Here is a 15,231-nt window from a genome sequence, read left to right on the forward strand (position 1 = left end):
CTCTTAATCAAAATATTCTTATACAAATTATACTTTTAAAAGTAGTTTTGAATTTACCAACATTCGGTATGTGAATTCTATTTATATCGACCGGCCAAAAAATAAGTAACTACGTTTTTTTTATTAAATTACACATATATATATTCTGTTCCTTCACTCTTAAAGCCTACGGAATGGCAAAAATACGACGAAATAGTTCAGGCGTAACACGACTATGCGAGCTTTTTGACTTCGAGACGAGGGAGTATAACTAGTAACGCCATAAACGATCACCGCATACTTAAAATATTACTCAATTATAAGATTTAATTCGTAAGTTAATTTAATTCAAATTAACAATCAAATAAATTACTTGTTTTTTTATAAAAACCTTCTTTACTTACTGCGACTGTGTTTATTTTACTAAAATCGTCACGAAATACTTATAATGTATACATACTTAGTAATGATTAAATATATCTTGTTAATTAATGGATGGCGCACGACTCTGTCATTAATTTAAATCAATAGATGACATCAAATGACAACAAATAATTACTATGAAAAATATTTTGACTGCATGTCTTAGACCAAGTATACTTTAATACGTTGTAATTAAAGGCTTTAATGATAAACTTTCGTTATTTATCGTTGTATGTAGAATATTATATGTATACTTGAAGTAACTAATTTATTTAATATTATTATTTAATTAATAATATAATTTTCGAATACATAATCCATTTTCTCTTACGGTATTTATAGAGGAATTCATAAATAAATATAAGACTTCTTGGTAACATTAGTATTCTGATCTCATAATAACAATCTTTCGATGACCAATTTCAAGGGCACTCAGCATCTGCGCAAGACTTATTATACAGTCCAAGTGTGCAGGCTTTGTAATTGGACGAAAAATTCAAAATGACCGGAGTGAGTTAAAACACAGCATCAATGGCATTACGTTTATACTGGGTACAATAGGGTCGTGATCTGCCAAAGAGGCATATTGAATAATATTCTACAGTAACGCCGTGGGTGGTGACTAGTGCCTCTCGTTGGCCTTCAAATCTTCCATAATAAGTTATTTACTTTTTAAATAAATGGCCAAAGATACAATAACGAGAATACATAGAACCTCTTTATTGTGAGTCACGTCACCAGCTACCACCTCAGGGCAAGTTACGTAAGTGCGAATTTCTTGCAACCAAACTTAGGTCAAGATCATTTTAACAACAAATTAATAATTACTTTTATGTTACATTTACTGTTTTTTTATTTTTTATATGCCGTATTCATTTTTAAAATGATTACGATGTAAAGAACACAATCTATTTTCAAATTATAATTGACTTTTAATTTCCATAATAAATATAATCTTTTCATTTATCGAATTTGGAACAGTATGGATTATTATTATTCCTTTCCATTTTTTTTTAATTTTGTAAAATTAAAGAGCGATTAAATAAAAGCAAGCGTATTTAATATCTGTATATCAATGAACGAAGGTAACTGTACGCATCTTCCGAGTCTGCATTGCCTATTTTGTAAGAACTCACTTCGTTTCTTATTTGTGAAATGTTAAAAAACCGATTTTGTCTGATATCCCGTTTTGGTTCACGTATCATTTTAATATTATAATAATCGTAATTTTCCAGTTTTTTTCTTACAAAATAACATTACCGGTGTTGTTAATAAATTGCGAAAGATAACGATGTGAAATTTGTTATTGTATATAAATTAAGTATATTTTTGTGCAATTACAGTCCAGATCATAAACACAATTGATATAAATGTATTCATAAGTGACTCCATAAATATTTTTTTGCAATATTTTTATCAAATCCTCTTATTATTATAGTATCAAAGACACATATGGAAAACACGCTCGTCACGTCAATAGTCTAACTAAGAAGCAATTGATTCTATAATAATAAGTATATCTTATTATTATAGAATTAGCTATAAGAGCGTACTCCTTCCTGAAAGGCCGGCAACGCACCTGCAAGCCCCCCGGTGTTGCAGATGTCCATGGGCGGTGGTAGTCACTTTCCATCAGGTGAGCCTCCTGCTCGTTTGCCATCACTAACATAAATATATATATATATATATAATCTAATTTGAAATACACTGCGATTGAATTGAAGTTTTATATTCATTGGTTAAGTGATTTTTATAAGGAATTAAAAAATGTATCTTCTTATATAATATTAGTAGAGTTAAATTAATTAGCACAATACGTCGATAATACAAACCTTGCAAATAACAGTTATTTTTAATAATTTATTAGCTAAATTGTAAAGCATTTTGTATCTATTAATATATCCTCATTGAGAGTTTTCAAGATTTTTTTTTTTTTTTTTTTCGGCTCTCCGATCAAAATATTATTTCGAAGTTTGAAAGTTTAAGTAAAATATATGTAATTATTTGATAACATGTTCAATAGAGTCTTTATATATGTATAATATTTAAACGAATTTCTTTAATTTTTTTTTTGTTTGTAATGAAAAATATTTACAGATAAATAAGAGATAGACAGTATTAACGATTAAAATTATTATATTTGTGTGTTTGTTTGCATAGTTAGTTTTAACACACATTAACATATTGCTAAATTTAAAGTTCTACCTACTTACGTTACGATGTAATAACACGAGCAATTATACAGTTATTGTTTGTATTTTTACGTCAAATAACAATGGACATATTTTCATACCTTGTTACTACATTTCGTCTTTTAACGCAAAATTCACTTTTATATTGTCATTCAAAAATCAACCTTATTTTTTGATACTTTAAATTACTTTTATTAAAATTAACCTACACTAATTTGTATAACGTCTTAATTATTATCCTTTTAAAATAATATCGTGCGAATGAGATTGAGTTATTGTTGTAATAGTTTATATCTAGAATTATTACGTTTAAATAGTGGTAGAATTGTTTTCTGGTGTAAAAAATTTGTGCAAGTCCTTTTGACGTCAAACGTCAATATCGTTTTAATGATAGTTTTACTTGTGGCCTGGCAGTGCAATAAAAGTAGTAGACAGGCAAAATGAATCTTATTTCCCAAGGGTAAGGAATTTGTACTGTTTTTTTGTATGGAAATCCAATCGAAATATACGTGTTTTTTTGATGATGTAATGATCAATAAAGTAATCTCCGTTAATTGTAACCGCGATAATCACAGACTTATTTGAGTTCGATTTCTAACTTCTAATTTTCTGTCCTATTTGGCTGTGCGTTTGTTACGCTTTTATGATTAAACCAATGAACTATATTTGGTATGAAGCAAGCTTGAACCCGAAATCCTTGACATTCGATTTTTTATACCTAAAATCTACGGCCATACGTGGGCGAAAGTTAGTATAATATAATTTTGCGTACCGCACACACAGTAGCTATACAAATACAGAGTAGCTAGTCAGAGTAATACTTACATACTTTGTGGAGCCTTTAAGTCTATCATGTTGTAATAATAATTACTAGAAATCAATAAACATCGAGATAACTTTATTCTTACTTCGTGCACTAAATATCAATTGAATTGTAACATAATATGACTTTAATTGTTATCATTAAGTTCTTGGAATTACAATTGTGAAATTTTCAAGTTTTAATTACATAATTCGATAGCAATGAAATTATAATGATCGGTAATATGATATTAATTAGCTAGAAATATTTGGCAATGAAATATATGTAAAGGAAAAGAACTCCTAATAACATTAACTATGTAGTTAATATTATAAAACTTCTGACTAGACTGAACGCGCGATCTTAGTAACACTAATAATACAACAACAGTCTGTTTTTTAATGATATATGTAGGCGGCCGGCTAAATGGGCCACCTAATGGTAAGTGGTCACCAGCGTCCATAGACATTGACACTGTAAGAAATATAAAGGAAAGTAGGTACCTTGTGTCTGTAGTTACAATAGCTCACTTATCCTTCAAACCGGAACATGATGATGATGATGAGACATATGACTCCACTCCACCTGATGGTAAGTGGAAGTGGAGTCCAAACGCGAAAACGACTAGTACAGTCAGCTAGAATGAGCTGCACCAGTCACCCTCGCCATGCCAGCCCGCAAGATACCTCTTCACGCCTCGTTTGAAGGCACGTTTTTAATTCAGACAAACATATCAAAATAGTACATTAGGAAATTTAAAACTTAAATAAAGTTAACAAATTTATATATAAAAATTCATTAGTGCTGAAATTAAATATGTTTTATTGTAAACGAATATTTTAATATTAGTCAAAACTGCATACATACATAATTCTATATCATGTATTTAATTATGTTAAAACGGAAGGTCAACGTATCGCGTATAATATATGTATATATTTGCGAAACAACATAATTATGTATATATATAAATAATTAAAGTGTCTGTTGGTAATAACAAAAAAAATCTATATATAAGTTAATAAATGCGCATAAATTTTTACATGATACTCAAAACATAAAACAAATATTTTAGTCGGTCCGTCTGTTCGTCCCGGCTAATTTCCAAAACGGCTGAACCGATTTTGACGAAAATTTCCATGATGGACAGTTAATATTTTACCTAATTTGGAGTCTTATTTGTCTTTGCAGAATAACAAAGGTAGTTTTTTAAAGGATTTTTATTTTTTTTCCTCCCAAAAACCAAGTAACCTCTAATATTTGAAAAACTCTGTTTGATCTTGATATATTTAAAATGGGATAACCCACCGTGCATACAGTTGGTAGCGCTTAAGCAAACACAGGAATAGTCTATGTAATATCTCTAATACGTTCAAACGATATCCATCGCGTGGTTATAGAGTCTATACTAATACAAAGGCGCGCCCTTCCGAGCGAAATTAATATCGGCGTGCATTAGTATGAGTGAGTGACGTTCGTGCTTACAAGATGTCTCAATGTGTGCGAGGTGACTAGAGTATAGTTATATTTTATTAAAACGCCGAATGTGTAACTTCAAATGAGAAATACCTTTTTCGAAATAAGCTACAAAAACAGTTGTCATTCTTATAAATATTTTATAAAAATAAAACTTATATATTAGAAAAGTATCTTAGTTTTTAAATTAAATGACGAAAAATACTCTTAATGTTTTTTTATTCATAAAAACATTAAAACTTCATTTCTCTGTAACTTTCAACACAAATTATTACTATATAACAATGGTGCATGTTTATTGAATTACTTTTATCTTGTTATTTTTTACAAAATTAAATGTTTTCGTTTATAAAGTATTTTAATATAATAATTATTAACAATTATTTGTATTTTACGTAAACGTTATGAAATATTCAGCCTATTTGTTAAAAAAATCTAAAATGTTTGGATGTTTAAATTTTTTCATTCTTTTTTTTTTTAATTGTAAAAAATACTATGTGGTGAAATTAATGACGTAAGTGACAAATGGATTATCTCATTCGCAAGACAATTTAACACATGTTACATATACTAAAACAAACTTATCATTTTTTTTATAGATAATATATCTGAAGAATCTGTACATTTGAACTCGCTCATTTCAAAATTCACCAGACTAATTTGGATAAAACTTTTTACGTTAGATAGCCCATTTATTGGGACATGTTATAGACTACATAATATCACGTTTAACTAATCTGCTTGTAGTATATAAAATATTGGTATTACTTTTTGTATACGTCTATATCCAAGAATGGTCTACCGAATATTACATTATTTAAGTAAATTTGTTATTAATTTTAATGTCAAACGTAATGAACGTGTAGCGGTTAACGAAAGTGTAACTGTAAGACTTATGTATTATAAATTGAGTTTATAATAAATGAGAATTATTTAAATTCTAGAAAACACTATGTAATACAATATATTATTTTTTATGCTTAATCACTGCATATAGCTGACAGCTATTTTTCTAGTAATTTCCATAGCAATCCACTGTTTTCTATAAGATATATGCATCTGCATTAAATAGTCTTTAGTAACAACAAGCAATGAATAGATCTTTTATATTAAGAAAAGTTATGATGTATCTATTTTTGAAACGCTATTTATTTTGCTCTCTGTGCAAGAAGCACTTCGTTTGTATGAAAAGATATAAAAAAAATGATAAAGTATATATATATATATAGCTAAAAATGGGTTAATTTAATTAAGTATGTAGGTATATTTTGATTTTATATAACATATTGAGTTCATATACAGGCATTATTCGAATTGTGCTTCCGAATAAATACGTGAACATGCATACGAACAGCGAATATATGAGTTATTTCAATCATGGTGATCCACAACTGAGCGATTTTTAAAGCAAAAAGTTGCCTCGTCAGGTCATATCGGTTTGGTAAATCCGATATATCCTCACTAACTAACTAACTTAACCTGACCTTCAAGGAAAGAACATGCTCAATCCATAAAAGACGGTAATACATCAGCAAGCCCCCTGATGTAACCATCTAGTATTACATAATGTGATGAAACCACGGGTGGTTGTAGTAACTTTTTGTCTGGTGAACATTCAGCCCACTTATTTAGGTAACTCTATTACAAAAAACAAAATACATTTGACATACTAAGATACGACTTTAAAATTGTTTTCATTTCTACGTAGTAAATGTCGACGAAAACGATTTTGAATGTATTTATATCAAAAATTTTAAAAATAACAAATTTACATGCTTGCAATTCAATGTACTTATTATTCATCTAAATGTACATCTAAATATATGTACATACCTTTACCTTATAACTAAGAGTGTCTCGTTCTTGTTTACATTTTTACATTAGCAGCCTGTAAATTTCCCACTGCTGGGCTAAGGCCTCCTCTCCCTTTGAGGAGAAGGTTTAGTAGGTAGGAGCATATTCTACCACGCTGCTCCAATGCGGGTTGGTGGAATACACAAGTGGCAGAATTTTGTTGAAATTAGACACATGCAGGTTTCCTCACGATGTTTTCCTTCACCGCCGAGCACGAGATGAATTATAAATACAAATTAAGCAAATGAAAATTCAGTTGTGCCTGCCTGGGATTGAACCCGAAATCATTGGTTAAGATGCACGCGTTCTAGCCACTGGGCCATATCGGCGGTCTCGTTCTATAAATAAGCAATTACGGAAATAATTATTTTGTAAAAGCGTTAATCGCTTTACGAAATAATTACGACTGTTTGCATACATATGAAAATATTTAAAAATGGCTCAAAAAAAACCGTTAAATTGCATAAAACAAAGTTTCCTGATAAAAAAATATATATATTTACATACAATTAAGTTATATTTATCTGTTACGTTAAAAGTTATATCAAAGCGTTAAACATGGTTCATGTTATTGTTTAATGTTATTGTTTAATCGTGACATTGAATTTGTTTGGACGAATATTAACAAAACGTCGCGGATGCTACCGAAAACGATATCACATGTACCATAAATAGTAAATTAAATATAGATTTTACTTACGAATTTAACAGAATTACTGAAATAAATAAATATGTACTCTATGCGTCTTGTGTATAGACTAAAATTCATTGAACTTTGCGGATTGAAGCTGTTTAATTTAATCATCTTATTGACACGAAGATCTAACGTTTGTTTAATACATTAAATATGATGAGAATTTAGCACGTGAAGAGTGTAAACAAATCAGAAGTTATATAACTGTTTCTCATATTCTCAGTATTTCAGTATTACTTAGTGTCTGGTGTCTGGAGGCACGCAATACAAAAATACATAAAATGACTAGCTTTGTACATTTATCATCCTGAGCTGGGAGAACGTCACCATATTTGGCCAGTGGTATTAAGCCAGTTGTGGTGTGACTATCAACTGCTCCTTCTTTTTCTTTGTCGCAAATGAAATTTACTAAATTTATTGCGTTTATTATTAAACTACATGGTTATTTATTTATTGCAGAAAACAAAGTTATATATGCAGGATTTTATCTACTTTAACCTAAAGTTGTCGATAACTCAAATCGTTTTCACATTGTCTTGTTTTGCTCGTAGACTGGAGCTGACCTTTGGATAAATAATGAAAACGTAAAATATTATCTTGATCACAACGATGTCGCGTCACCTCAAGAGAGTTCGTGTTGTGCTTGCTTTATCTCAGTTTGATGCAATGGTGTTTAACCTTTAAATAACCTTGTCATCAATTGGAACATAAATTTTCATTAACTCTATTATGATTATTCTTTATACTTCAACCGTATGGAAATGATGTTCTTTATTTCGTAAAATAACAGCTAGCCTCAATACAAATATGCCTGCTCTCCACTACGGTGAGCAAATGAAAGTTATCATTATTATTTTCCTTCTCCAACTTCCTCGTCTCGTTTATAAGGACGAGCCTCCGGGTCCCAAAGGCTCTAGCACAAACTCCTGATTGGGTCAACGAACGTCATTCTTTCTGTCAAGTAATTCTCTGTAGGATCTCGGAGTTTGAAAGGTGTTTGACCTGGAGAAGTACATAATGCTTTCGTTTAATCTCTGGTCTACTGAACCTGCAAATACTTGTGGTGAGTAAATGATGACTAACGCAGTTCGCTCAGAAGCAGCTTTTATTAAAGGATAAAAGTCTATGTTAATTAAAACTTCATTATTATTATTATCTTCTAATTTTATGGAAAAGATAATCTTGATATTTAGAAGAATATCTTCTGAGCTAAAAACGTGCACCACGGGACTCCTGGGTTTCCAAATAGATGAAATATTGAAATTAATGTTATTGCAAGATTTTACGACTGTTTAAAATCAATAAATAAATTAACAGTAAAATTTACAAAACAAAGTGTTACGTCAATAAACAAAATATATTTTTCTATGTACCGACAAAAAGCAAACGCGCGGTGGCGAAGGTGGACAAAAGCAAGTTTCATGCTGTTTGTTTGTTTGTTCGAACGTCACAGCATACATTATATACCCTGTATAATCAAGTACGATGGCTACATAGGTATATAAAAATTTAAGTAAACATTTAAAATTATTTTGAGTGATGTGAAATTGTTGGAAATAATTTTCGACATGACACCTATAAAATTAAAAATCAACGTTTGTATGTGTGACCTCTATACATTCCTAAGTTACGCAAAACAACACACGGATAAAATTGTGGTGGATTGTTCTGCATAAGAAAAGGTACCTAGACCTAAAAATAATCGTATGTCAGTCTTATCTATAAAACAAAAGTTTTAAGTATAAGCTTTTTCTGCCCGTGTGAAACCAATACGGATAGCGTATAAGGATTGATGTCATAATTAACATAATTAGTCAAATGGCCACATTTATAATTACATTGCGTAAAATCGCAAGCATTCATTTTATTACGCATCTGGAGTATAATTACTATTTTCATAATCGACTAATTTAATTTAATTTGAGTTGAAATCGTCGTTTTCGATCGGCGGTGAGAGTAGTTACTGTTTGACCTTGTTCTGTGAACAATCGCTTCAAAAAGGAGGTCTACGTACTTGAATTGAGCCTCTGATTTCTTCAGACTTGAACTTGTAAGTACGACGATCGTTTTTTATTTTTCCTCCGAATAATATGTGTCGGAAACTTGCAAAAATTGAATAAAATAAATTAATATAATAAAATACTATATTGTAATTAATTTAAGCTGTGTGTACGATTTTATTATTTATCTTTCTTAAAATGTTTATAGTTATAATCATAATAACATAATCTATATTAATAATTTCGTGTAGGGCTACGACAGACCCGATCGAAACCTATCCACAGTTATAGATCGTTAATTCATTATGATTTTTTAGTCGACAACATATACTTATCCGCAAAATTAGTATAAACGAGTAAAAAATCAATGACATGACAATTCAACGGGCGGCCATTTTTGACATTTACGGGTGCGTTCAGAAAGTGTGCTCTAAATAATAATTTCGTGCATTAGTACGGTAGACTCAATGGAACCTTATCCACGATAAATTATAAATCAACGTTTATGAAAAGTGAAGGATAAACCTTATTTGATTAGTTTTATTAATTTACCCGAGCGAAACTGGGTTTTCATCTAGTATTTTTTGTAACATAATGAAGCGATTTTTTTTTTTCATAAGGCAATGTTTCGTTTCTGCAATGTATCAACCATTTTATAATTTGAAATTTGTTTGAGTGTTATATTTATCTCTAAGCAATAAATTATAAAATAAAACTGTAAAAGCGAATACAAAATTAAACGCTTATGCAAATTCGCTTTGGTTGCCACACCACAATGGACCGCGTGCTTCATCGGTTATGTGTTAATCCGTTACATTATAAAACATACTTGTAGTACACCTTCTTATTAATTATTATAATTTCATTTATAAAGCTTAAAAATGTTCAGAATTTTGCCTTTTTCAGTTTCGGTTTTAATATTTTTTTTTCATGGCTTGCTGTACAAACATGCCTTTTTCAGACATCATTAATATAGATGGAAGAATCTTAAAAGAGACTCGTTAGTCAATTTAAATTCAATTGTTTTTGTTCTTTTACAGGTCCCGCATCAAGTTACAACATGTCTATTGTAGATTCGTACAAACGGTTCATGGAGAGAAACAGTGGTAAGTAAAAATAATTTTATAATTTAAATTTATTGCGATTATCGAAATCGAAAGTCATATTAAGATAAAATCTCAAACCAATCGTCCAGCAAGATGATAGCTATTTATATAAAATTATTTATTTAGAAGTATATTAAAGCACAATAATTAAGAGTAGAGATTCGATCATATTTCGCAGCATATATTCGTCAATCGTTAATCGTAAAACATATCAAATCTACTCACGTCATTTCCATATACATTGTTACGGAAATGACGTGTAATTTAGTCGATCGGATCGGTCGGATCGGAGCCGAGATGGCCCAGTGGTTAGAACGCGTGCATCTTAACCGATGATTTCGGGTTCAAACCCAGGCAGGCACCACTGAATTTACATGTGCTTAATTTGTTTATAATTCATCTCGTGCTCGGCGGTGAAGGAAAACATCGTGAGGAAACCTGCATGTGTCTAATTTCAACGAAATTCTGCCACGTGTGTATTCCACCAACCCGCATTGGAGCAGCGTAGTGGAATATGCTCCATACCTTCTCCTCAACGGGAGAGGAGGCCTTAGCCCAGCAGTGGGAAATTTACAGGCTGATTATATTTATGATTATGTTAGTCGATCGATATGTAAATCTATATATTTCCGCTAATTATGGATGAAATATGATAGAAACGTAGACATATTACCCGCCATCGTTATTTATATGTGAAAAAAAACAAGTATTTGTGTGTAAGTGTGAATGACTTGCGGCGATATTGGTCGGTCGGCGGAAAAATATATTTATCTAGTACGTAAATATATTTTTCTATAATCAAACTTTTTGAGACACAATTCATAAACAACACAGATGAGATTCGATTGTATTTAATTAATCAATCGTCGACCGTGTATTGTGTGATTGTATACCTGTATCATTTCCATATATTTTTGATAAGAAACTTCTTATGATTCGATCAAATAGTTTGTTTTATCAATCTATCTACGCCTACAAATTGAATAAATTTGTGAAATAATGACTTGTGTGATAATATGATTATGTGTAATTATAACTAATATAGGATTTTATAAATAAAATGAATGTCTCGTAAATCTATTTGAGATTACAACACTTCAATATTTTTATCATATAATCGTAATTAAAACAGGAATACGAGTTAAAATTAACTATTTATAATAATAAGAACAAAATATTTAAATATATAGTAATAAAATTTTATAATATTTCTAGCAGTAACTTTATTAATAATGCAAGATATACAAAAAAAGACTGGTGTTTTTCATAGTAGTGATGATGATGATGATGAAAATTATTAAAGCGAAATAAGTCCTAGTTAAACGTCAATAATTTCATTATGAGAACTGATAAGTAAGCGTTCATACATGTCAAATGAAATTAAGAGAAGAACATTAAAAAACGCGTAGACATACAAACATGCAAGACACGTAGAATCGTGATCTGATTATTTTAAAAATGGACATTTGTATTATGTTGTATTTGTCACCAATAAATATTGGATGAAAAATATATTCCTTTGCCGTTAAAAAAGTTGCATATAATTTTAAAAGGGTGGAGTATATTTGAAAGTAGAATATAATTTCGGATAATAAATCGAATTGTCAAACGTTCAAACAAAATTTGAACATCATAAAGACACTTTTAATTTTGTTGTAGCAACATTTGTATCATTAGTGATACAAATGTTGCTACAGTAAAATTAAAAGTATATTTTTAATACTGATGTTATAATCGCAAAAAATATTTTAATTATATTAATGCAATGAATATTAATTTACTAGATTATCGTAATAATCGTTTTTTGCCCTTGTATTTTTACCACAACGAATTAGCTTGCAACATTGAAAGTGACAATTTAACTTGCTCGGGAATTACTTTAATTAAGGATACTTTAATATTGCTTAATTTAAAAAGTATTTTACGCCTCCGGTATGTGTATAATGTGTAACACAAAGTTTATGTTTTAAAAGTAAAATTTTAACTAATATTATAAATGCAGAAGTAAGTATGTTCGTTGCGTTTTCACGTCTTGCCTACATAATCATTTTTTTAATTTAATTTCATCAGCAGCCTGTAAATTTCCCACTGCTGGGCTAAGGCCTCCTCTCCCTTTAAGGAGAAAGTTTGGAGCATATTCCACCACGCTGCTCCAATGCGGGTTGGTGGATACACATGTGGCAGAATTTCGTTGAAATTGGACACATGCAGTTTTCCTTCACCGCCGAGCACGAGATGAATTATAAACTCAAATTAAGCACATGAAAATTCAGTGGTGCTTGACCGGGTTTGAACCCGAAGTCATCGGTTAAGATGTACGTGTTCTAACCACTGGGCCATCTCGATTTTTTAAATTTAAATCGTGTTACATTACATGATTTTTAACGATATCGGTGCAACTTAACTTAACACAAGTTATAATATTATTGTATTTACTTAAATTTACGCGCAATTTGGAACGTTCAGTAACACACCGTTGTTTAAATTTAACAATTAACATATTAATTTTAAACACACACATATAAAATAACATAACAATATTAAACGTTACTGTAAATAAAAATAACTTGTTGTAAATAAGTACTAAAATGACACTTTGATTTTTGTATTCTAAATTTAAAATGATAATTTATCAAACCTCCGATCTCGTTCCTACATAATACTGATATGTAGGAAAATATAATACTAAAATTGAGACTTGGACTGCAATGCAAAAAGGGACGCAATTCTGATTTTTCGAATTCGATGTTTCGAAATTCTAGTACACTATATCTAGTAGTACTAAAATAACACGAGGCTGACGTTAAAAACGGATCGCTTGCTTAAACAGGATATCGGTCGATGAAAGATACTTGAAAATTTTTATATATATTTTTTTAACATATAAACACTGTTATCCCGCCATCCGTAAGTTCTCGTCGTTATTATTGAATAATATAATGTTTTCTTACTTATATAGTTGCAATTACATCCGTTATTATAATTGTATCCGTTATTAATAAATCGAGCTGTTTATTATTAGTAATACATAATATGTATTACGTTATTTGATCTCGTCCTTTTGCAAGAATGTACAAATCGGTACAAATCTAGGCTACTAATCATCGAGGATTACAGATAGTGTTCTGGAAGTAATATACGCGAATTTCGTTGACATTTTATTTAAAATGCTGTTCGCCACGTACCTGTATGGCGCATTGAGCGTATTTTGTAATTAAAACTTTCAATAAGACCTATTATAAAAACAAACGTGCAGGATTTATAACGCACGAAGTCTTATTATTGCGAAATCTCAAGTTTATGATTAAATAAAAAATAAATCAATACATTTATATAACAATATATGTAACATTAACATAATCAGCCTGTAAATTTCCCTCTGCTGGGCTAAGGCCTCCTCTCCCTTTGAGGAATCGGTTTGGAGCATATTCCACCACGCTGCTCTAATGTGGGTAGGTGGATACACATGAATTTCGTTGAAATTAGACACATGGATTTCCTCACGCTGTTTTCCTTCACCGCCGAGCACGGGATGAATTATAAACACAAAATAATCAGATGGAAATTCATTGGTGCATGCCTGGGTTTGAACCCGCAATCATCGATTAAGATGCACGCATAGGTATTTATATGAAAATAATGTATTTAAAAAATTTACTCAATGAATACATTATCTCGGTAGTAAATTTGGAATTTGTATTCTAAATTTCGTTTTCATTTCAATCGCTCATAACTTATATATCATGAATTAACAAATTTAATAAGTAGTAAGTTAGTATAATTAATAATAATAAATAAATAAATAAATAAATAAATAAATATTGGACAACATCACATACATTACTCTGATCCCAATGTAAGTAGCTAAAGCACTTGTGTTATGGAAAATCAGAAATAACGACGATACCACAAACACTCAGACCCAAGACAACACAGAAAACTAAACTCTTTCTACATCGACTCGGCCGGGAATCGAACCCGGGACCTCGGAGTGGCGTACCCATGAAAACCGATGTACACACTACTCGACCACGGAGGTCGTCAATTGTCCGGTTTATTAAAGTGTCAATTTAAAAGCTATAGATAAGCAAGATACATATCTAAATAAATAAATATCATATCTAAATAAATTATCCGAAGATTTTCTCGGCCGGTGGTATAGTATCATCAGAATCATTGTTTATGGTCAATATATAATAATACGATTTGTATTCACAACTACAGCGTTGTGTACTATTTGCTAGGAACGTGATAATTTTACGAATTATTCATGATCTTCTTATACACATAATATATGCAACTATTCAATATATGAGGGGTTTGGAGTGACGGTAGCCCGATGGAACGACAAAGTTCCAACACGATCTGATTCTGACACGCCCGAACGTTAAACGAAACAACGTCCGCACTACTACTGAGTTTAATGCCAGTTAAGCCGATATCTTTAAACCAAGATTTCGAATCTTTAGCATTGTAAACTAGCCACTTAACTACTGTATAAATAAAATATTAATACTGTATAAGTACAAGTAATCTTATATGTTAATAGCGTAAGCCGATTTTTGTCCCAGGGATTATGGGGCGATAGCTGTTCTTAGAAGATCGGTTATGGTCCTTTTTCGAAGAACTCCCGCCGTATATGTGCAGGAAATTAAAGAGGATTCTATATGGCAATTTACTAAATTGTTGCGATTTAATAAAGAAT

The 15,231-nt window shown here is 30.5% G+C and overlaps 1 protein-coding gene across 1 annotated transcript in view; it reads left to right on the top strand.

Annotated features, from left to right (window-relative positions):
- LOC113393265 (very long chain fatty acid elongase AAEL008004-like) overlaps positions 1 to 15,231 on the top strand; it is a 39,246-nt gene that overhangs the window by 16,085 nt on the left and 7,930 nt on the right. The window contains exon 2 of the mRNA XM_026630059.2: positions 10,461 to 10,526. Coding sequence (XP_026485844.1) covers positions 10,461 to 10,526 — 66 coding nt within the window. The remainder of the gene's footprint in view (positions 1 to 10,460; positions 10,527 to 15,231) is intronic.

Source organism: Vanessa tameamea, chromosome 6, assembly GCF_037043105.1.
Source record: "Vanessa tameamea isolate UH-Manoa-2023 chromosome 6, ilVanTame1 primary haplotype, whole genome shotgun sequence".
In the NCBI taxonomy this organism is placed as follows: Eukaryota; Metazoa; Arthropoda; class Insecta; order Lepidoptera; family Nymphalidae; genus Vanessa; species Vanessa tameamea.